The sequence below is a fragment of the Asterias amurensis genome, chromosome 18, assembly GCF_032118995.1.
Source record: "Asterias amurensis chromosome 18, ASM3211899v1".
In the NCBI taxonomy this organism is placed as follows: domain Eukaryota; kingdom Metazoa; phylum Echinodermata; class Asteroidea; order Forcipulatida; family Asteriidae; genus Asterias; species Asterias amurensis.
The window spans coordinates 5390504-5415061 of record NC_092665.1 but is presented as its reverse complement, the minus strand read 5'-3'; the positions used below and the strand labels follow the sequence as shown (position 1 = coordinate 5415061).

The following is a 24558-nucleotide window of genomic DNA, read 5'->3' as shown; positions in this document are numbered from 1 at the left end:
ATATTATTATGTTTTGGGTATTTACACACCCACAAAGCCTAGTTGAGAATACCGTGTACAACTCTAAATTGGTACTTGTTGACCACAGTTGGTAATTTAATCCTTTTATACAGTCAAAAAGTTTTATCTTATACAAAATGAAATATTCTCTAAGATTTTGTTGTTTTCGCAATCTTTTGTTACATGCTGACTATAGACTGTTTTAGAACTGCATTGGTGTGTATCAACTATATATCAGTTAACATATTTAATAATAATCTTGCACTTCTTTGGCCCCCCCCCCCAAATTTAATCTTTGCCCCCACTTGCCCCACCAAATGAAAATGTCTAGTTACGCCACTGAAAACATTATACAGCTCTATTATTAGAAGATTTACTTTTATTTACTTTATTACCAACAACAATAACAACTCGATCATTGCTCTATGGTACAAGCAATGAAAATGCAGCGGGTCATGGTAAAAAAAAAAAAAAAAAAATCAATTATCCTTTTGCCCGGATATAAACCCACCCACCATAATATACCCCCTCCCCCTGGGGAACGCCCTTGCATTATTGCCAAGTCGGTCGTCAGTACATCCCCACCCCAGGCCGCTTTTTACCCCTCCCGCCCCGTGCTGAGCCCCGTCACGGCCATCCGTCGACTTGTCTTGACCCCAAGTCGAGTTGTCTGACGGTTGAATAAATCATCCGTCGAGTTGTCCGAACCGTCGAGTTGTCTGAACCGTCGAGTTGTCCGAACGGACGAGTTGTCCGACGGACGAGTTGTCTGGTCTCCTGTAGGTAAACCTATACATTTTGATTTTGTAAATATTGCCACCATGTACAGGCCTACGAATGTTACTTTTTGTTCTAAGTTTAACCATGGAGGTAGAAATAACGCTATTGGCAGAAAAACCACTACAGAGTAGCTCAGTAATAAACACCGCTGTCGACAGTACACGACTTTCCCTGTGGTAGTATTATAAAATGTTTAGTGTTGAGTACGTACGTTACGACAGCTGTGTGTTCCTTGTTGTTGATGCAGTGTACACACGTAAGTCAAGTCATGTCAAGTTTAGCCCCATAAATCGGTCCAATCCACTATCAAGGATACGGAGTGGATTGGACCGATTTATGGGGCTAGTCAAGTTGAGCTTCTCCTATCCTAGTTTTCCTTTCAAAAATCGTAGGCATTATTTAATATGTGCTGTCCTTTTCTTACCTGGTTTTATTTAGCATGGTTTTATTTCGTTCAAGGTCAGTCACATAATAATAATAATGAATTTATTTTAAAACAACAAAAATGTACAAACATGACATATCAGATGCCGAAAGCGGAAAAAAAGTAAACAATAGTTCAAGATGGCGGCGCCCATGGTTACCATGTAGGGCATACTTTGTCAACTCTTAACATGTTGTTCAAAAACTTCCTTCCACCTTGTTATCTCCTTACCTCTATATATAATAATATAAGACTAAAGAGTCAATGTGATTCATCCATGATGAATCTCAAACAGTACTCAGGCTAAGCATAATTATTACTTATTAAAAAGTTTTTATATGAATTTATTTTTCAGAGATTACAGGTTTCCAAGACTATCCAGAGCTGAGTTGGTAAGATAATCATTTGTGTTGACATAGTTTTCAAGATGATAGAATGGGGAGGGGGTGGTCATCAGTAATGGCTCAGGCTAGGATGTTGAAAGACCAAGCCCCTCACCGGATGTTATTACCACACCCAGCAGTTATTTAAATCACCAAATAAGGTTTCATATAAAGTGTTGTTTCGGTTTTGATCAAGTTTCTGTAGTGAATTTTCTGTTAATCTTATTTGTACCTTCATATTTATTTTAAAATGCAATGCATTTCTGTGTTAGTTGTAGGTAGGTTGCATCCGTTTCTTAATTACACTATTCTGGAAGTATAAATAACATAATCTTTATACTCTCTTTTCATCTTAATTTAAAGTTGCAAGTGCGTTACATTTTGTCCTACAGATCAACTTAGAACCTGGACTCCTGTTAAAGAAGAGCAAGACAATTTCATTACTATTAAGTGGAGTGGTGTTTGAGATGCACTAATTGAAATTGGGAAGAATGAATATCAACTAGTGCAAGAGCATCTTTCGAGGATGGAAACAGTAAGTAACGTATCGGCGTAATTAGCCTGCGGGCAACTAGTGAATTTTACTATTTGACTAGTCGCGCCTCAAATAGTTACGACTTCAACACAAGACGTAACCTGCGATTGGGAATGTGGAGTGAATTTTGACGGCACATCCCTGTTTTCGCTGGAAATGTTTTGCAAGAGTTGAACACATTTCAACTGGTGCAAATTATTTGTTGTGCATTTGTGACGTCAACATTTGTGTCGAATTCGCAGGAAATATGAAATGGGGCTTAATCAAATTTAGATTTAGGTATAGTTGATGCATTTTAAGTTATCACTCGTGCACTCGTGGAAAATGGAAAAATATTGCGCTTCTGCGTCCCTTATCCAACGAGGCTGAAGGCCGAGTTGGATAGGACGCAGAAGCGCTATATTTTTTCTGTATTCCATGAGCGCGCTTGTGATATCAAATTTATTTTCAAGCAAACTTCAAGCAATGAATACGATGATCAGCATTTGATGCAAAAGCACCACTTTTGAATGTACATTAAGTTCTTTTATCTTCAAGTATGCGCTAATCCTCCAATCAGATTTGCAGAATGGAGTGGTGATAAAAACCTATATTGCACGGCTACCATCACTACCTGCGTATTGTGTGTTCGATGTCATGCGCCAAGTTTGCTTGAAGATAAATACATTACCACACGCGCGCTCGTGAAAATACGGAAAATTTAGCGCTTCTGCGTCCCATATCAACTCACGCAGAAGCGCTATATTTTCCGTATTCCGCTCCGGCTTGTGTGATAACTAAGCTGTACAATTTGCCTACAGCTTATAAGAACGCTTTTTTGAGTAACAAAAAAGATTGATTTCACACAAAACCTGCTAATTTTTTGTCACCATTCTGTGCAACCTTTAATAGTGTGTACACTTTGTTTCTTTTATTTCCCAGAGGATCTATCTGTGTGGACTCGGTTCCCTGGTATACTTGCTGCATAGATCAGTAAACAAGAACCAGTCCAAATATGGATCGTGCAGCAGTAGCAGCAGATCGAGTGCCTTGTGGCACCTCATTCTTAACAAACCAGTAGGTACTTGCAGTTTGTCTGCATATGAACTTTGTCAGACAGTCTTTAATTCAGTTAGGAAAAAAACTATTGACATAGATATGGCCAGGTTATCTCCATCTGTGTTACCATGATGTTTGGTGTAGTGATAAGCCTCCTTAAAGTACTCAAGACCTCAATAAAACAAGTTAAAACCCTGCATTATTGACTTATTAACGTTTGTTGGAACTGCTGAGAGTGTATAATTAAAACATGATTTTTTTTGGAAAAATAATCTTCAATTTTTAGAATTTTGAACTTTTTAATAATATTATTTTACTATTGTGTTGTGGCCAATGGGATTGAGAATAAAAGTAAAATGGTTTGGGGCATAGGTTGGTTCAAAAAGGTAAACGATGAACATTTTGTTTTAATCTATTATTTGTTTAAATTATTGCAACAAAATGCTCACTACAATTTGTGTACAGAGCGAGCATCAACATGGGAGCTTTTAATTGTTTTGTTCATCCCCTACTCCCTGTTTAAACTATTCCTCAAAAAGAGTTTGTCGAAATGATCTTTTTGGAGCTTAACATGAGAAATATTTATTTGGTAATATAAAAGTATTGGACTTAGAACAGTTCAAAACTGAGGGGAGTTTTTTTTACTGAAATTGAATTAAGTGAAGTCAGTGAAAAGTAGCTTAGCACAGCAAAATCGTGGTTTCCAGCAAAGAAACCATCTCACATGTACCATTTTTTACTGGTACCCTGTACAATTTTGCTACGCAGAAAACTGTTAAGCAATTCGTTGTCTAAGCAGCTTTATGAAATTGGGCATAAGTAATTAATCAAGATCATTAACCCATTTCAAGCAATTAATAGCTGGGGACTGCCTAAACTTAATTGTAATTTACTGTGTTACTTGAATTAAATGTATTTATTGAGTTTAATGTACTGAATCGAATTGAATTGAATTAAAGCAACAATGCATTGAATTAAGAGTACTGTTCTGTGGACATGGAATTTTTGTTAAATTGTACAACTTGTGTATGTTGACTTCCAATACTGATTTGGACTGAGAATTTTCAATCATTTAATGATTGAACATTTCAAACTATTAGATTGAAATAGTTCAATCTCAGTCAAGATTGAATTTTTTTCAATCCAAATTCGATTGAAAATTTATTGAAATATTCAATCTAATAGTTAGAAATTCCAATCGTTTTAGATTGAAAATTTTCACTCTAAATAAAGATTGATTTTCAATCCGGACAGATTGTACCCCAACGGCAATCTGTGAAAGATTGACAATTCAATCTAATAGATTGCGTGCACAGTAAAAAATGCTTTTACGAACCGAAAGAGTTAATTACTTTTAATTATCTCAATTCAAACTAAAGTACCGATAAAATATTCACGTGTTCTGTTAAAAGTAAACCCTTTGCAACCATCCTGGAAATTTTTGCAAGAAATTGTGAGTATAAACCTCTAAAATTTAGCGTTTCAATACTCCCATTTCGTAAAACCCGATTTTCTCGTAACCCATATTTCATCTGAAGTGGCTGTTTTGTTGGTTCGTAAAGAGCGACGATATATTTTGCTTTAAAAAGAACTCTTCTTGCAACACTCATTTAATAACACTTTTTTTGAAGGCTTCTTTAATACAATAACACTTTTTAGAAGGCTTCTTTAATACATGCATTAACTAACGCAATATTTTACTGATTTGGCTGGTATATACAGTAACACTCGTAACTCAAACTTATGGGACGAATATAATAGTTTATCTTGTTATTTTATTTTATTTTATTTTTACTCTTTTATAATAATAACAAATTCTTATATAGCGCATTTCACAATAACCGTATCAATGCGCTTACTGAGTGCCCTGGTCATAGGACCAATAACAGTCCCTTTTTAATGTTTCTCAGCTCCCTGGGGAGTATTATTATTATTAATATTATTATTATTATTATTACTATTAATATTATTTGTACATATATATTGTTTTTTTTATATATATATACTTTTTTTTTTTTTTGGGGGGGGGTATTTATTTATTTATTTTTTTTTTTTTTTTTGGGGGGGGGGTGGGGAACCCATATACCCCGATGTGTGTTTTAGCACTGCATACCCAGTATTTACCCGAGTTCTGTGAAAAAAATATTACTCAGGTGGGATTCGAACCAACGACCATTGCAATTCTAAAGCAGTGTCATACCAACTAGTTGCCATGACACTGCTTTTATCATATGCCTGTGATTTTTTCACAGAACTCGGGTAACCCACATCAGTGTATATGGGTAAAAACACAAAATTAATATTCTTTATCACCGATGCAAATTTAATATCTATTATACTATTTTTCAAACTTAAACTTATTTTACATGTTGGACAGAGATAGCAAGGAAAGAGTTATACTATATATCAAACTTAAAATTCTTATTTATACTGAACAAAATAAAGCTGCATCAAACAATTTCAGCAAATATGTGCCAAAAATGTTTTTAAAATCAAAGACAACTTTGCTTGTTTAATAATATTAACCAAAGAAACAAATATCAATTTATAAATACCCCAGACAATCTGAAGCTTGAGTCTAGGGTGATTGACAGCTCGGCATGAAACGTCCAATAATGAATAATGTTAATTATTTCTAAGAAGATATTTAAAAGATATGTTCATGACATGTGCATTCTTCGCAAACACAATGTACATGCTGTAAATTAAAACTTTTAACAAAACATAAAAATATTCACGCCACTTTTGAGCACCTTAATTCCGAAACTAATTGGAATTGGCAATTTAAATTAAATGCGCAACAAAACTAATTTCTTAAACGTTAATTCTCGACATGAAATTTTTTTTTTAACTCACCTGGAATTTTTTTTTTTTTTTCCTTTCAAACACAAGAGTATATGCTTACAAACAATAAAACAATTTTTTTAGTAATTGTTTCTCACAATTTATATGTTTAAAAAATATATAAAGTTGTTCGGGGGGCTGACTCCGCCTACCCCTTTTGTGACCTCAATCGAGGCAGACTTTGCCTGCAATGCGTATAGTAAACACACGTGCAAAATACATGTACGTCCAAGTCGCGAGTTGGTACATTTAAAAAAGTGTTTTTCTGCATTAAGCAGCAATACACCTGGTCGGCATTGAAACGTACAAACTCACGACTTGGTCCGTACATGTACTTTGCAATTGTGTTTACTCTACGCATTACAGGCAAAATCTGCCTCGATTGACGTCACGAACAGCACCCTCTCGGGTCGGGGTCTACTCTTAAATTTGTAAATAACATAAGAACTGATTTTTTTAAACCTTATTTAACTGTTTATTCACATTCCACTCATCAAAACACATATTAGTGACAAAAGCTTTATTTTGAAAAAATACCACTTCCAGGTGACTTTAATCAATAAACTATCTGCGATGCATTATGTACATTTGGCATTTTCACTTTCAAAATATTTTATTCTTTTGGTGTCCAATGCCACGACCTTTATTCCCAGCTTGACCTCCCCGCCCTCTTTGATTTTCACAACCTTGACCCCCACGACCACCTCTACCTCCTCCTCTCTTTTGTCCTTGACCTCCCTGACCTTGATTCCCACCTCTGTGACCTTGACCTCCTCTGTGACTCTTTCCTCCTCTTCCTCCTCTTCCTCCTCCTCCTCCTCCTCCTCCTCCTCTATGTGGCTCACCAGATACTCCACCAGGCACCGATGTTTGTTGCATATACATCAGCGGTAGAGGGGGTATGTGGCTTGGGGTACGTTCCCGCCTTTCATACCACCTATCGAAGCGAGATTTGGGCCTTTTGTACTGTCAGTTTCTGCTTCACTTGTTTTTTCTTGACTACATTTTTTCTTATTTTTTGGCTTAGCATTACCTTTTCTTTTCTGGGACCACTCGGTCTTGGCCAGCCTTGAACTTCCTCCTCAGCCCCGACAAACATAGGGTACTGCACCTTGCTCGGGGTGTCGAGCATCACATGTCGTTTGTCTCTATAAGATGACAATGTTTCCGCGAGACTTTTGGATTGATCCAGAACGTCGATCTTGGTGGTACCTTTAGCATGTTGGGTCAGGTCAAGTAGGTCTTGAGTGTGCTCTTCAAGACTGCACTGATACTCCTTGATAAGGGCATCTTTGTTGTTGAGCATCTTCATTCCCTCCTGGCGACACACCTCTATCTCGTTAATCACCTGGTCGCAGCGTTGATTTAGATTCTCCACTGTGGCAAGAAGGACCCCTCTCGACTTCTTGGTGAGCTTGATCAGCCCCTTGGCGAGCTGTAACTCCTTCTGATTGATCTGCTGCCTCCAAGTGTATGCCTCATCAAGATTGGTACACTTGTGGTCTGGTCTTGGGTGGTCGACCACAGTGCAGTCACGGCATATCAGAAGCTCACAAGTGGAGCAGTAAAACTTCATTTTTTCTTTGTGCAACTCACACATTGTCAACTCACCATCCTCTACTTCGCCCGATTTCGGAGTGCTCTCATTCTCCTCGTCTTCTGGTTCATCCACTTCATCGGCATTCAGGTTGAGTGACTCCAGAAGGCTCTGCAGAGCAAAATTCGTAGTCAGCCCATCTACTCCTTCTGATGGAACAATGGTCACATCACGACACAAGGGACAGACGATTCTAGGTTCGTTGTCGTCCAGAATTTCGTCCAGACATCCCAGACAAAATGTATGCCCACATATGAGAAGTTTAGGCACAACCAACTTTCCCATACAAATTACACATTCCAGTTGACTGGCAACGTGGGAAGAAAGAGCAAATTCTACGGACGACATGTTGTACAACTTGCAATTGCACGAATATTGTAAGATAGTATTACAGTGTTCGAATTTGTTAAAAACGCGCTTATAAAATTGGCGCGCAAAGTTGATTTCTTACAAGTTCAAGTTTGCGCTTTAGAATTTAATTTGCGCAGTGTATTGCCACAGACCACTCAAAGCACGGGTTAAGGCATTGAGCACCGTATTATTGGTAATTACTTAAAATAATCGTAAGCATACAAATGTACTTGGTAACAAGCAATGGAGAGCTGTTGATAGTATAAAACATTGTGAGAAACGGCTCCCTCTGAAGTGACGTAGTTTTCGAGAAACTAAATACATTTCCACAAACATTCGAATTTGATATCTAGACCTCATAATTAGATTTTAAGGTACCGAAATCAAGCATCTGAAAGCACACAACTCAGTGTGACAAATGTTTTGTTTTCCATTTTTATCTCGCAACTTCGACGACCAAGTGTTCACAGGTTTATTATGTTGTGCATAAGTATATATACATATAAGTAACACCTGCCAAGTGAGTTGTTATTGACATCCCAGTCTTCAGTTTATCACGGATGATTCCTGACTAAACAACTTTCAATTACAGGTTTTTAGCAATATCACTTCAGAAATAGTTTTGTTTTGTTAAGATCCAGCCGAACCCTATTTCATACAATGGCGGTACAAGCATCCACTTTGAACCATTTTTTTGTTAGCCCTTCGTGACCTATTCCGACAGCAATGCGCAACCCCAGGCTGCAGTTTGCACATTACGCGAGCAACTACGTAGACTGTGCTATCAAAATTAACACACCGAGCAACGTGATGAAAATGAGCGCCTTTACCGTTTTTGCGCTCAACAGTACATGTAATGGAAAATCCCTATCATGTTGTGCACATCAGCAATCCGTGACCTTGGTCACGTCAGCATAAATACAACATCGTTCCCAGTGGCAAACGATATGTACGTTTACATTGATCTCGTGGTCGGTTGTATGCGGGTTGTTACCTCGGGCAAAACATTGTTTTGTAATAGGGCTGACGAAGTTTGTCCTACCAGGGAGAGTCCATTGGTCCTGATCGTTATCAACCTATTAGGGCATTCACTCGTCCCCAGCGCTTGCCTTTAAAGACCCTGAAGTCACTGGTGGTAATTGTAAAAGACCAGTCTTCGCATTTTGGTGTATCTCAACATATTATGCATAAAATAACAAACCTGTGGAAATTTGAGCTAAATTGGTCGTAGCGGTTGCGAGACAATAATGAAAGAAAAATAAACCCTTGTCGCACGAATTAGCTGTGTGCTTTCGGATGCTTGATTTCGATACCTCAAATTCTAAATCTGAGGTCTCGTGGAAAAATACTTCTTTCTCGAAAACTACGTTACTTCAGAGAGGGAGCCGTTTCTCTCAATGTTTTATACTACCAACAGCTCCGCATTACTCGTTACCAAGTATGTTTTATGCTAATAATTATTTTGAGTAATTACCAATAGTGTCCACTGTCTTTAACCAAAGGGGCTGGGGTGGCCAAACGTATCAAGCACGCTCATTGGTCTATCCCGAAAATGCTTAGTCCCACCATGCATCACACTCACACTGCAACATAGAAATACACTGCACGCATGACGTACTTCCTTGACAAGAATCTGACCATGTTCCTGGATAGCCTGGCTGCTTGGACCAAGTGATAGCTAGGGTTAATCAGTACATGTTAATTAAACCATACAAAAAACACCATGATGCCAAACTGATGGAACCCGTCAATGTATTTCATGTGAAGAACAAAGCAATTACAGTTATTTGGCCCATATAGGCCTACAACTGCTAAAAATCCAAACCTACAATCTGACATCACAATCAAAGTTACATAAAACAAATTCACCTTGAAAATAATGTTACAATTATTAAATAAACTGTTATCACATTTGAGCCTGAGCTACATTGATAATGTGCACTTTGTCGCCCAGCATGTCATTTCACTAGTGTTTGTTTGCTGGTTTGTGGGGGTGTCGTGGCCGAGCGGTTAAGAGCACCGAACTCAAGCTCTGCTGATTTTGTGTTCAGCAGAGTGTGTATTCGATTCCCAGTCGTGACACTTGTGTCCCTGAGCAAGACACTTAACTATTATTGCTTCTCTCCACCAACGGGCAAGTGGGGACCTGTGAGGGCAGAGATGGTTTTTTGTTTTATACTATCAACAGCTCTCCATTGTTTGTAAGTTTCATGCGTACAATTATTTTGAGTAATATTACCAGTGTGACGAGTGCATTTAATGTGTATATAGCTCAATTCAAACCATGATTTAAAGATGCTAACATTGCAGATCATATCGTGTGATAAATAGAAAGAAAGTAATTCCGCCATGAGATTCTGAAGTCATAGTAGAAAAGTTTAAAGGTTTGGGTACTTTATGTAGGACTCGAAACACAATGTCTATATAGATTTTTATTCATTTTTATACACGGTTTGAGAACAATGACAGTACAAAGCTTCACTAGAAAAATGATTTGCTTATGGTGCTGTTGTTTTTGTGAGACATTAATAAAACAATGCACGAAAATAATGTTAGTCTGTACAACGTAACAGTTCCGGTACCATGACTGGTAATTACGTCGTACAAGATAAAATAAACATTTTCGTGACATTGTTTTACTCGTTTCTCAAAAACTATACATCATCACAGTAGGTACAACTTTAAGGGAAGCTTTCTACTATCATTATCTTCAAACCATGTAAGTTTAATAACAAGACCTGGCTGAGGCCACCGACACTGCCCTTCAGTGTGCCAACTATAACTGGAGGGATAGCCATATAAGCAGCATATAGACACGAGAAGAAGAAGAACAAATCAGTGAACATTGTGTTTTGAGTCCTACAAAAGGTCTGCATTGTAATTGCAAAAACATCTCTACTGGGTTATAAACACGAAGTAGCTATAGGTATATGAGATACACACTGGCTATTGCAGATTCTACTCACATGGGGCTTGCCCTCGGGGGAGGGGAAGCTCTTGTACACATTATGGGGACAACCCTCACAAGAAGTTAGGAAACTTTTTTCAATCAAGTGTATTTTTATACATTATTTCTCTATTTGTATTAAATTATATATCAATGCAAAGCTGAAGTGTTCCTCTTTAAAATTATATCACATTTGCAGTGATGGCATGCTGCTGGACATGGCCACATGAGTGAGAAAGAAACAGAGTCACAATCAAATGTGCCAAAATTATCCAAAGATTTACACTTTTTTGTAGTTCAAGCAAGCGAGGCAACTTACTGATCTTAATCCACTTTATATTGAGACAAGAAGTTCAGTAATGAGTCTTGCGAATACCAAAACAAGTTGTTTCAAGAGATGGGGGTAAAGGTGTGGGGTGTTCTCACTGGTGCACATCTTTGTGTAAACCATTCATGGTTCTGAAGCGTGACCGGTTTGATTATTGATCTACCTATCGACTGTTTATAGTACAGATAACGGTAATTTTGGCACATTTGATTTGTGACTTTATCATTATCATTATGTAGCCAATGTAAGCAATAATTATGTCATCATTGCAAATGTGGTGTCATTTAAAGAAGAACACATCAGCTTTATGTTGATATATAACGTAATACAAACAGAGTAATAAATTTGCTCTCTAATCCTACCCTTTCATGTCTCCCTGCATTGTTGTCGAACACATACTTTCACACTTTTATGGTCCAGTAACCCATCCTTTTATTCTAAAAATCCTTTGTCCTCGCCACTTCACTACTATTGGTCCATAGCCACTTCACTACTATTGGTCCATAGCCACTTATTTGTCTCTGAAATAGAAACTTTCATTGGCTGTTATTTTCCCGCTTCATTCTGGATCATTTCCGTAATCCCTTTCCCCCTCTCTTTTTCTATAAATGGATGTATACGTATTTGTTTGTACTTGTTTTATGCCTCTGAAGAAGGTCCGGATTGGATCGAAAGCTAAGGCCATCTACCCTATTCATTACATAATACAAACAGAGTAATAAATGATAAATATATGATTGAAAAAAGTTTCCTAACTTTTTGTGCGCAGTTTATATAAGGCCAACATTGAGATCAATATTCATTACTAAAAACTTGACCCAACAACATGCATCTCATGCATCTCTTTTAGTACGTCGAATGCGCTCTACTAAGAGCGCCGCCAACGGTGGCACATAAAGACATCCCATGATGATAAACGCCATGTCATAGTTTCCAGTCATATCGTAAATCAGACCTAGTGAAAGAAATGACAAAGAGATTGGTTTTCAGATATGATGTAGTCTTGGCCCAAGACTATGGTGCTTGATATTGGATAGTGTAACTACCCGCAGTTGTAAATCGCCAAAGCGCGTCCGCCACAGTGTAATTTAGTTTACTGGACGGCTTGAAATCTAGACTACACTGCACTGCCAGTATAGTCTATACTATTCAGTGTGGTGTTTCTGCTCTCGGTATTTCTTCTGTTTGTTGGTAAATTGTGTCAAAATGGTCGAACCGAAGTACAGAATAAACCGTGTAAAGGCAGGTAATAACTAAAAATAATTATAAGCATAAAACTTTACATGCTAACGAGTAATGGGGAGAGGTTGATAGCATAAAACATTGTGAGAAACGGCTCCCTCTGAAGTGACGTAGTTTTCGAGAAAGAAGTAATTTTCCGCGAATTTGTTTTCGAGACCTCAGGTTTAGAATTTGAGGTCTCGAAATCAAGAGTCTGAAAGCAAACATCGTGTGACAAGGGTGTTTTTTCTTTCGTTATTATCTCGCAACTTCGACGACAAATTGAGCTCAAATTTTCACACAGCTGGTTTGCTATTTTATGCATATGTTGGTATACACCAAGCGAGAAGACTGGTCTTTGACAACTACCAATAGTGTCCAGTGTCATTAACAATAAATCAAATCAAAATCAAGTCAAATCAAAACAGTTATTTATTTCTAAATACCTGGAACGAATCCGCCGGAGAAGGTTAGAATCCCATTCATCAATTCCATCCAGCTGAATGCAGATGCAAGACACTCGGTTCCAATTAACTCTCTGGTGTAGACGTCAACCAATGAACTAATGGAACCATTGAAGCTCACATAGATAGCGGTAATTACAAGAACCAACCAGTACGATTTCAACCACATATCAGTGACTAAGCAAATAGCACAACCTATCGAAAGTATGAGCAATGCAGGTCGCAACTTCACAAAATCTCTATCCACGAGAAACCCTAAGGTGATCTTAGACACAAGTTTCGCTACACCTGCAACTGTTGAAAATACAACAGCGTCAGTTAATGTGAAACCTTTCATCGCAACGTGATCTACGAAGTATATACACCAAAAAGTGTCGGTCAAGTTTAAACAAACATAGATCGTTGTTGGTAGCCAAAACGACAACTGGAAACAAACAGAAAAACCTATCCAGCCGTTTGCAGACGTTGATGTTTTGTTCACAGTTGTACTCTGTTGTGACTTTTCATCAAGTTCGTCATCAATTCCTTGCTCGCGTGACGAGACAGAGTGATACGAATCTGCATGTTCCTTGTTTTTAAGTGATGGTTGTCGTAAGAGGGCGCCGAGTACGACAAGATGTAAGCTAATTCCTCCCATCAACAGGAACACTGCTCGCCATCCATATGTATCAAGAAACAACTGCATCAGAGGAGCAACTACGATTAGTCCAAGAGGGGAGCCGGCTTGTGCAATACCATTCGCTGTTGCATAGTTGCTCTGAAAACTCTCTGCCATCTGAACCCGTGTGAGAATGCTGGAAATACTTACACCTACCCCTTTAAATAAAACAAATGTAATAATAAGATTATTTTTAATTTTTTTAAGACACGACCAAACAGGTTTATACTGCAGACAAATGGCTTGGGGACCTTGATCAATTGCAAGCTTTACTTGGCAATTGTAAGTTAAAGACCTGCTTGAACGAAAATGTAAAGTCGTGAACTTTGCTGAATTTAATTTAAAATGTTTTCAATCAATAAGGAAATCGAGTCTCATGACTATACCATGTTTTAATTGTGTATAAAAATACCCTTGTCCAGCGTTTTTCTGAAAGATTCGCGAAAAGCTCCGTTACGTAATCACTCATGTTTTTAATACGTCATGAGTTGGGAGCTCCAATTTGTATTGGAGGTATTTCGTCAAAGCAAACTCCTATAGACATGACGTCAAAGCATTGTCATTTTGATGCGTGCCGTCAACGGCATGCAGAAGTGTTTTTAGTTTTTCAATACCTTGCGATTCCGGCCCGATTTTTTAGTCGACAATTACACATTTCAATAATGAGCCTTACATCAATAAGTCGAGTTTGATATGTTTCCCTGCCGAATGACAATAACGACTAAACAACGACGAAAATTCTTCGGGCCAATAGGTCTAACTAAGAATTTAAACAAACTTCAATAAGGGCGTTTCGCTGCAGGGTTTATTGGCGAAAATCAATCCCGTTTACATGTGAGGAACAATAATTAATAATGTTATATGCATTGACTCGCTTTCAACACTAATTACCCGTCATTAAATAGTAATAACCTTTTTTTCGGCACGGTACATAGCCTGTAACCAACGCCAGATATCACGCACTCAAAAAAGACCGGCTCGAGCGGCGATCGAGGCGCTAGTCTTTATTTCGTGCGTGACATCTTGGGGTGCCGCTGCCGCATGCGTCTTGATTAAAGGCTACACGGGACAAAGGACGATGCAATCATGGAACCGCCAACCATAACACCGCTCATCATAACAGTAGCCCTCATGCCAATTCTGGAACTCAACGGTGCAGCAAATATTCCTATAAGTATTAAAAACAGTTAGATGAAGACTTTACTTGCATTTAAAGGCAGTGGACACTATTGGTAATAACTCAAAATAGTTGTTAGCATAAAACCTTACTTGGTAACGAGTAATTGGGAGCTGTTGATATTAGATAAACACCTTGTGAGAAACGGCTCCCTCTGAAGTAACGTAGTTTTTGAGAAAGAAGTAATTTCTACGAATTTGATTTTGAGATCTCAGAATTATATTTTGAGGTCTCGAAATCAAGCATCTGAAAGTACACAGCTTCGTGTGACAATGGTGTTTTTTTCTTCCATTATTATCTCGCAACTTCGACGACCAACTGAGCTCAAATGTTCACAGGTTTGTTATTTTATACTCTATATTTCCAGGTGACTTTAAAGATTGACAAAAATACAACGACGACGCGCGGGGCGGGCCGGGGGGGGGGGCCGAGCTCCAACAAAAAAAGGGGGATAGCATATTTTAAGAGGCTGTATCTCTGAAACGATATGGAGTATGGACTTAATTTTTGGTGTGTGTTCATTTTAGCCATAGTGGAATAGTCAGACAAAGTTTCACGTAAATCTGAGCTGATTTGACACTGGTCAATTTCAACCCATAGGTTTATACACTACACATTGGTGGAGGGTGTGTCTGGCAGGCGGTTGATATGTTTTACTTAGTATCATGTTAATGATGATTTCCACTTGGTTTCATAGCTCCATGGTTTCATGTGGTACCTACAATGTTTGATTCAGCCCATTATTTTGCCTCTTTGAGGGGTCCATGCGCCACACACAGCGGGGGGTTCCCGGCAGCAGCAGGTTATCCACTAAATGTTCCTATACTCAAATATTGGTACCTCGTTCCTTTAACCAAAATGCTCTGGTCTATAACCCCTGGGGTTATGATCGAGCAACGCATGCTGGGGAAAAATGGCGAGCGAGGTCTGCCTTTGTTTATCTTCCATCTACAGTCGCGAAGGTCAGAGGTCAGGCATGCGCAATCGGAACTCCGAAGTGGATCCAGTGGGAACGCATTCAGTTAAGAAAAAAACTCCAACAAAAGCGCCCCCCTCCCCTCCACCCCACCACACAAGTAAATGGATGCACTCGATTCGTTTCCCTGCCATGGGTCGACCCCGGTCTACCCCCGGTAGGTTCAAATAGCTTTAACGTCATTCCAGGAGCTCACCCGGTACACCGGCTCAGCCCCAAATGCCCGGCCAGCTATTCAGATCCAGCGGTTCCATTGGGTACACCATTGGATGAAATCCCGGTGGACCTTTGACACTATATCCCACACCGCCCGCCCCCGCCCCTTAATACCACACTATGACTCTGTGGATGAACATTCCATAGACCGACCTTGGACTGTCTGATGTAGCAGGTAAAACCAGATAAGGTGGGCCACTCAATTTCTCCATTATGTTTCTCAATCGTACAATGGAGCCAGTATTGAAAGTGGTATTTGAATTATTTTTTTTCTTCTCAAAAACTGCCTGGGTATATTTACCTTTCAAAAAAAGTTGTTTGAAACCAACATATGCACCAATGAGGATGGGGAGTGCAAAACCAATTGGTGTACTCAAAATGTACCCTTTTCAAGATAATCACACTTTTACACTTCGTTTTGCTATACATTTGTGCACAAGGTCAAAGTTTATACGTTAATTACATAGGTTTGTAGTATCAACATAAAGTTAAAAATACATTTTATGGATAGATCTATCAAATGTGAATAAATTGGACACAAATTTTGAAAATATTGATTTTTGACCTTTTTTGACCTTTTTACCCCCAAATTACCTTAAAATTCAAAATCAAGCTGGGCATCCACCCTAATCGTCTTCCCGAGCCCATGATCCATACATGTAGCATGGATGCCAGCCATTAACAAACTATGCCGTGGTTTTTTTTTTCTAGAGCACTTTTTAAAGTTTGGATAGGTATTCCTACAACAACAAAAAGCGTGTATATCTGGGATGCTTGAATTACAAACGGGTAAACACGTTTATTTCCTGCCTTATCAGTGTACAACAAAACTACGATTTTCCTTGGATGAAAGAATCTCCGAAAATCATGATAGGCCTATGATAGTCATACCATTTTTTTTTTTTTTTTTTTCAAAATCATGTGGTAGTTTTAGGTGGTTGCGACCCACGGGAGTAGCATGAGTACCGAAAATAGCACTAGAAATCTTCGCAAAGGAAATTTAAACCTGTTTTGAGTTATAGATCTGAACAGAGAAATATAGAATGGAAACTAGCTTGTGTAGGCACTGGAACATTGGTATTGTCAAAGACCAGTATTCTCACTTGGTGTATCCCTACATGAATAAACCTGTGGATTTTTTTACTCAATTGGTCATTGAAGTTGAAAGAAAATGATGGAGAAAAAAACCCTTTGTTGTACAAAAAAGTGCTTTCAGATAGGAACAATTAAAAAGGCTTCTGTCATGTCTGGGCAGAAGTCTTTTATTATTTTAGTGAGTAATATTACCTCTTTTTCACAAGCTACGTTTTTCAGACTGAGGGTACTTCTCACTTGTTATACTTATTGACAGCCTCTTACAAAGCAGAGTTTTATATTTATATGCTAATAATTATTCTGAGTAGTTACCACAGTGTCAGTGCCTTTAACAATATACAGTGTATCAACTCACCTGCCAAGTTGATGGCGCCGACACTCCATCAACCGTGGAAAATACGCCAGGCTCATAAACAATTGTATTAATATTATCCTTGTAACGTAAATGAAAAAGTACTGTCGATGAACATGGAGCGCTACCTGTTAGATAATTTATAACAACATGATAATTATGAAGTTTATTTTCATACATTTGTGTCGTGTCTAATAAGATAAAACAAGAGGAATCATTCACAGTTAGATAATAATAAAAAAAAAAAAAAAAAAAAAAAAAGGAGCAACCAGTCAGTCAGGCCTATAGCTCAATATGAGCAAGGAGTAAACCTTACCATTCAATCGTGGTAATCGTGGTCAATCGTGGAGGAAGATTCTAAAATTTTTAGAATCTTCCTCCACGATTGACCAAATAATCATAGAGGTACCGATCCATGATATAATAGACCTAATAGCTGCTTTATTTTCTGTAACTGGCCTAAAACTACCCTCTCGTCGGAGGGAGTTATGCACCTCCAATGCCATCACTCATGAGCTCTATGTATGAGCTCCTCACTTAGATTGTATTTTATAAGGTAAAGTACATGGATTATGTGAAAACGTAAACAACGACAACAAAATATACTGGGATCATCACACATGACGGGCGCAAAGCAACCCGGGCGACCCGCGACTACACACAGCCGTCGGGCGGCCATGTAGCCTTGATCAAGGCGCTACAGCCAGCCGCGATCTGCAAAATCCCAGTCCCCATCACTGAATTCCGCCAGCGCACCCCCATACATAACCCAGTGCATATACGTGTGTACAGCGTATGTACACATACGTACTATGTACATGTACCATCAGTATACGGTACACTTACGGTACATGGGTCTTCCCAAGTAGTTGTTTGAGCCACGTGTATGAGGTTGAAAATACAAAGACACGACCGTTCTCACGACTACGCTATACTGTTCTCGCTGTACAATGTATGGTAATGTACATTTGTGAATGTACTGCATGCGTGTGCCGCGAACCGGGCCGGGGAACAGTACGTCAACAGCCTTGATCAAGGCTAGCGGCCATGCGGCAGCCGGCGAGCCCGGACGCATCCCTCCACACGGAAACTATTGCGATTCTAAAAAATCTGTCTCTTTTTCTTGACTAATTGTTCTGTTTCGAGCAACAAAAACAGGGAAAAAACTTTGGGACAAAATCAAGGTTGAAAGGGGGGTTACGACAAGTGGTTCTTTAACTCGGTATACTGTACATAGCCTATAGATTGCCTCAACAATGTCTTTTGACAGTGGCAATGGCAGTTTTATCCTTATCGTGTAGGCTCACGTGATTCATTTATTTTTTTGTAATTTTTTGTATTTACACACTTATTTTTATAAATCCATATCGGCTTTCTCAACCATGAGTCTTGAGTAGAGGTAGAATGTGTGTTTCTAGTAGTAAGTGCATAACAGGGGGTTAGTTCCATTGTAATATAAATTTCCTCGAATAAAGAATGGAGGATAGTAATTATATAGCATGAGTTTACAGAAGATTTTTTTTTAGTTAGCAACAAACGCAGCTACACATCACAGTACACGCGCCTGTGAATGAATGTTGTAGTATTTACATTGTATATTATTGTACAAAACTAAAATGAGTTCGAATTCTTCACAAGTGGTTCGTGCCGATGAAGAAGTGTGCTCACCTGAATTGGAAGGACAAAGTCAGGTAAGGAATCGATGACATAAATAGCCCTCTCCCCCAACCCAGTGTTGTGTTTATGTGAAATCTAAGTTTCCGACTTTAGGAAGAACGAGATGCAATTCGTTCACATCTATCCATGCTTACTCAAGCACCATGAATATGAAAAATCCAAGGATACAATGGCCCTATAGAGTGTAGTTTGGCTAGAAAAAAACTCAGATTTCAGAAGACAAAATAATTTGCCAAAAATAAGTTATACTATCACTAGTCATGATGGGCTCATGTGTGCGCGTTATTTGTGAAGTGCGTGCGTGTGTGCATGTTTGAAGTGACCATTATTCATTTTAATCTTCTGCTTTTCTACACTGATCCAATAAACCTCTCAACCAAAAAGAAATCGAAAAATTTATGTTCGAGGTCCAGCTTTGTAAACATATTGTAATTGTTGCAGTCGCATCTTGGTAAGCCTTCACATCATCTCAAGCTATTTATACGCAAAACTATTTCTCTGATGATACTGTAGATGATACATACTTTTATGAAATTATTTATAAACAGACAGTAAGCTTTCAGACTGAACTGAATTATTTTCTTTTTAATCATTAAATTAAAAAGATCATGTCTTTAACCTACATACTACAACCAGAGGAAGGGAGGGCAGAAGTGGGCAAGGCAGACGAGCAAGGGGACAAGCTTAGGCACAGTAAGGGGACAAGGCAGCACAAGGTGAGAGGCATCATCAAGAGGGGGGAGAGGAAGGGCAGCCAGGGGCACTAGAGGCAGAAGGGTTGTGGCACTGCAACCTCTGCCACAAGCCCAGGCTGTGACTGTTCTTCGTGAACAGAGGCAGCAAAGATTAAGGGTAAACATCAATTTAAAATTAATTCACTAGTAGTGGTACATAAGTTGGCCAAAAATATTCTAACTTTTTATTGACATTTTAAATTCCTCATCAATTATTTACTACACAGAAAGGCCTATGATAAAAAAAAAACATGTAAACAGAACAAATTTACCACTAGAATTCTGGGATTCACCCCCCCCCCCATCATAACTTTCGTTCTGGCTCTACCATGGTTGATAAATCCCTCGACAATCAAACTGTAGAGTTACATTAAATAATGTTCACACCTAAGAACAACAAAATCCAAAGCTCTTGTTGGACTTGATTACAATCAATTCAATTGTCAAATCTGTCAAATAAATAATTAAATACCAATGTTAAAACACATCAGCCATGACTGCTAGCAAGAAATGTGGGTACACAACTAGCGCAGATAGTTGGAATGCACAAGTTTATTTTGAAGGTAAAACAAACCCACATGTACATTGTATATTTCTATTGAAACTTATGATTTTGTAGACTTGCAGACTACTTGGACCCCTTTTACTTGCAAACCACCCACATCCAAGTGTTTGTTCAACATACTGGGATTCATGTACACAGGTGTACATAGATGGATGCTGTAGGTAGTGACAACCCTACAGCACGAACTGCATGTATACAGCTCATAAACCTGCACAATTTCAGTAGCTACAAACCCAGAACATATTTTTTTGTAGTATACTGTCATCAATGTAAGGTTAGTCTGATAATATAGATAGGGAATCAAAATAATTAAACATTGCCAATTTCTAATTACGCAGGAGGGCATTGCAAATATGTCAATCGAAGAAGTTCGGCAGTTGCTGCTGCAAGCTGCAGAGAGAAGCCCAGGTCTCATCTTCGACATTTTGCACGAGCAACCACAGCAGCCAGCCCAACCTCGGCCTGCTCAAGATCTAGAGTGGTGTACGTACTTGTACACATTGCTGACCAATGCCAACAGATGAGGAATGTATTTGTTGCAGAAATACACATGGGCATTGCCTTTCTTTACATCCAGTATGTACATTTAGCAACTTTCAATCAATACTGCACTTTAAAGGCAGTGGACACTATTGGTAGTTACTCAAAATATTTATTAGCATAACACCTTACTTGGTAACGAGTAATGGGGAGAGGTGCATAGTATAAAACATTGTGAGATCTAAAAAGATCCAGTGTAGACCCGACCATGTGAAGGCAACCTCATCTTCAAGTTGTGCAGCTTCTTCCTCATCCTCGTCGGCTATTCCGTGGACTTGTTCAGCATGTGCAACCACTTGAAGTCCTTCACAGCTTTTTCTAAAAAATACATGGAATAATGTCAGCTGTGTATAGAATAATGCCAGTTGCGTATGTACAATAAAAGTAATTGCATACCGGTACTTTAGTTTAAAAAACAAGACAAAAAACTTACCCTATTTTACATGACATCACTGGCTTCCACAAATCGTCATCTTGTAGGGTTATATCACCCTCAAATTCCTGGGGGTAAATAAACTGGCCATCAACCTTGTAGTTGACACTGATGCTAAATTTGAAAAAAATAAGAACACAAAAATGTCATGAAACGTACTCTAAAGTGACGTAGTTTTCCAGAAAGTGGTAATTTTCCACGAATTTGATTTAGAAACCTAAGAATTTGATTTAGAGGTCTCGAAATCAAGCATCCGACATCCGAATGCACACAACTTTGTCTGACAAGGGTTTTTTTTTTCATCATTATTATCTTGCAATTTCGACGACAAATTGAGCTTAACTTTTTACAGGTTTGTTGTATGTTGAGAAACACCAAATGAGAAGACTGGTATTTGACAATTACCAGTGTCCAGTGTCTTGCAAGGAGGTTTGAAAAGATTAATTTTATTATTAGCAATGCAAAAACATAGAAGTAAAATTAACTTACAATCCAGAGGAAATGGAGTCACTGTCATGATAGTCTCTAGTGATTTTGTCTCCACAGGTGTTGAACTTGAAACAGCCATTGGTAGGCCTCTAGATGTGGAAATAAATAAGAAAGCTTTAATTAATATTGTCAGTGAGTGACTGAACACATTCGATACAGAGGCCAGTCTAATTGTCTAGATTTTGTTTTTCAAGGTTCCCTTAAATTATAACATTATAATAAATAAAAAGGTGGGATCCAAAAGGTGAAATAAAAATAAAATCATGAATTCACAGGGATTTCAGAGTGCTAGTGAGTTTTGACGGTGAAGATTTTCTTAATGAATCTTTTCTTTTTTTCTCGATATGATGTGGATGATGTGAAGGGTTTGTTGGATTCTAAAATACAAAATAATACTCACTTCATAGGGCTGGAACTGGAGGTGCTGCTTCTTCTTCTCGATGGTGCATGTTGTTGGCCGACGACGTATTTATCCAGTAAAAACGTGGCCAACCTACTAAGTACTAGCACACGACATTTTCATTTCTACTGATGTTCAACGCCATCTCTGCATAACGGAAACTGGAAGCTTCGTCGATGTGTTTAGCAGAGACAGCGTCTTTTTATGGTCCTTGTTATATTTTGCTTTAGATCTTTTTTTTTTTTTGCACTCTCTGCGAGTGTCGGACGGCCCGTTTTTGGTACGATCATCCATTGTTGCTGACAAATATTGGTTGATTGCATCGGTAGTCCCCCGGCGGCGGCGCGCCGAGTGTGGATGGAGTGTGCACCAAAAGTATTCAATGGGCCGTGCGTGTGTGTACTGGATGGGGTGCACGAGTTTAAGTTAGTCTAGTTGCTGACCACATATTCCTTGACCTCTTTTAATGTAAACATAGGTCAGAGATTTGGGGTGTGGGAGCCAGACTACGTGTATGTACGCAACACAACCTCGTATGCAACGGTGGGTTAACTTGGCGCGCTCGAAAAAGTTTTTAAAGTGTTATGGGAGCGGCGAGATCGATCATCATTCAGAACGACGATTGCTGCGAACCATAGAAACCGACCGTTCGCGAATTATTTACGTGTGCCCAATTGAGTGAAAAAATAGCTTTTATTTGTCGTGTGAGGGCAGTTTGTACGAAATTGATTCAAAAAAATGAATAAAACGCTACCGGAGCGATAAAGTCCGATCGTTAAATTACTTTTCTTTCTTTCTCATCAAATATGGAATTTTGGACGGAAATATTTCAAGGGATGTTTCCTACTATCATCATCATTAAACCGTGTAAGTGTTATGTAAATCTGTGATCTTAGGAATTTTTTACGAGGTTTTTTCTTACCAATTCTGTACCCCCCCTTTAAATCAGACCGACTTTTTTCCAGTAATATCACTTTTGAATCATACAGATACAAAACAAGAAAAGAACGCCAGGCCTAAATGAGAAACTGACTGGATACATTTTAGTTTAATGTTTGATGAAAACAAATCCCAAAAATCAAATTACTTTGACATTTGAACCTGTGATCTTTATATTAACGTAGCCCTGGTGTTTCCTTGACTTTTATAACATTATAATAAATAAAAAGGTGGGATCCAAAAGGTGAAATAAAAATAAAATCATGAATTCACAGGGATTTCAGAGTGCTAGTGAGTTTTGACGGTGAAGATTTTCTTAATGAATCTTTTCTTTTTTTCTCGATATGATGTGGATGATGTGAAGGGTTTGTTGGATTCTAAAATACAAAATACTCACTTCATAGGGCTGGAACTGGAGGTGCTGCTTCTTCTCCTCGATGGTGCATGTTGTTGGCCGACGACGTATTTATCCAGTAAAAACGTGGCCAACCTACTAAGTACTAGCACACGACATTTTCATTTCTACTGATGTTCAACGCCATCTCTGCATAACGGAAACTGGAAGCTTCGTCGATGTGTTTAATAGAGACAGCGTCTTTTTATGGTCCTTGTTATATTTTGCTTTAGACCTTTTTTTTTTTTTTGCCGTCTCTGCGAGTGTCGGACGGCCCGTTTTTGGTACGATCATCCATTGTTGCTGACAAATTTTGGTTGATTGCATCGGTAGTCCCCCGGCGGCGGCGCGCCGAGTGTGGATGGAGTGTGCACCAAAAGTATTCAATGGGCCGTGCGTGTGTGTACTGGATGGGGTGCACGAGTTTAAGTTAGTCTAGTTGCTGACCACATATTCCTTGACCTCTTTTAATGTAAACATAGGTCAGAGATTTGGGGTGTGGGAGCCAGACTACGTGTATGTACGCAACACAACCTCGTATGCAACGGTGGGTTAACTTGGCGCGCTCGAAAAAGTTTTTAAAGTGTTATGGGAGCGGCGAGATCGATCATCATTCAGAACGACGATTGCTGCGAACCATAGAAACCGACCGTTCGCGAATTATTTACGTGTGCCCAATTGAGTGAAAAAATAGCTTTTATTTGTCGTGTGAGGGCAGTATGTACGAAATTGAGTCAAAAAAATGAATAAAACGCTACCGGAGCGATAAAGTCCGATCGTTAAATTACTTTTCTTTCTTTCTCATCAAATATGGAATTTTGGACGGAAATATTTCAAGGGATGTTTCCTACTATCATCATCATTAAACCGTGTAAGTGTTATGTAAATCTGTGATCTTAGGAATTTTTAACGAGGTTTTTTCTTACCAATTCTGTACCCCCCCTTTAAATCAGACCGACTTTTTTCCAGTAATATCACTTTTGAATCATACAGATACAAAA

At 38.6% G+C, this 24558-nt stretch overlaps 1 protein-coding gene, 2 long non-coding RNA genes and 2 pseudogenes across 3 annotated transcripts; 2 read left to right on the top strand and 3 right to left on the bottom strand.

The window, feature by feature from the left end:
- Positions 1-24558, top strand: part of LOC139950945 (alkaline phosphatase-like) — a 446069-nt pseudogene that overhangs the window by 332214 nt on the left and 89297 nt on the right.
- On the top strand, positions 1554-3969 carry LOC139950308 (uncharacterized). Its single transcript, XR_011787640.1, has 3 exons — positions 1554-1596; positions 1980-2122; positions 3044-3969. It is a non-coding gene; the product is annotated as an uncharacterized lncRNA (long non-coding RNA).
- Positions 6396-7965, bottom strand: LOC139950294 (uncharacterized; annotated as a pseudogene).
- LOC139950896 (monocarboxylate transporter 12-like) lies at positions 12061-13687 on the bottom strand. The gene is made up of 3 exons (XM_071949740.1): positions 13402-13687; positions 12895-13206; positions 12061-12182 (listed from the first exon to the last, which is right to left on the bottom strand). Exons 1-3 carry the CDS (start codon positions 13685-13687, stop codon positions 12061-12063), a joined length of 720 nt encoding a protein of 239 aa, XP_071805841.1.
- LOC139950310 (uncharacterized) lies at positions 21042-21977 on the bottom strand. Its single transcript, XR_011787642.1, has 3 exons — positions 21825-21977; positions 21336-21449; positions 21042-21220 (listed from the first exon to the last, which is right to left on the bottom strand). It is a non-coding gene; the product is annotated as an uncharacterized lncRNA (long non-coding RNA).

Bases quoted from the DNA above. Each gene is read 5' to 3' on its own strand.
- LOC139950896 (XM_071949740.1), bottom strand. From the start codon at position 13,687: ATGGCAGAGAGTTTTCAGAGCAACTATGCAACAGCGAATGGTATTGCA. The intron at 13,207-13,401 runs GTACAACTGTGA...TATTTTCAACAG, and splicing joins TGATGAAAAGTCACAACAGA to TTGCAGGTGTAGCGAAACTT. The intron at 12,183-12,894 runs GTATTTAGAAAT...TTCTTTCACTAG, and splicing joins CTCCGGCGGATTCGTTCCAG to GTCTGATTTACGATATGACT.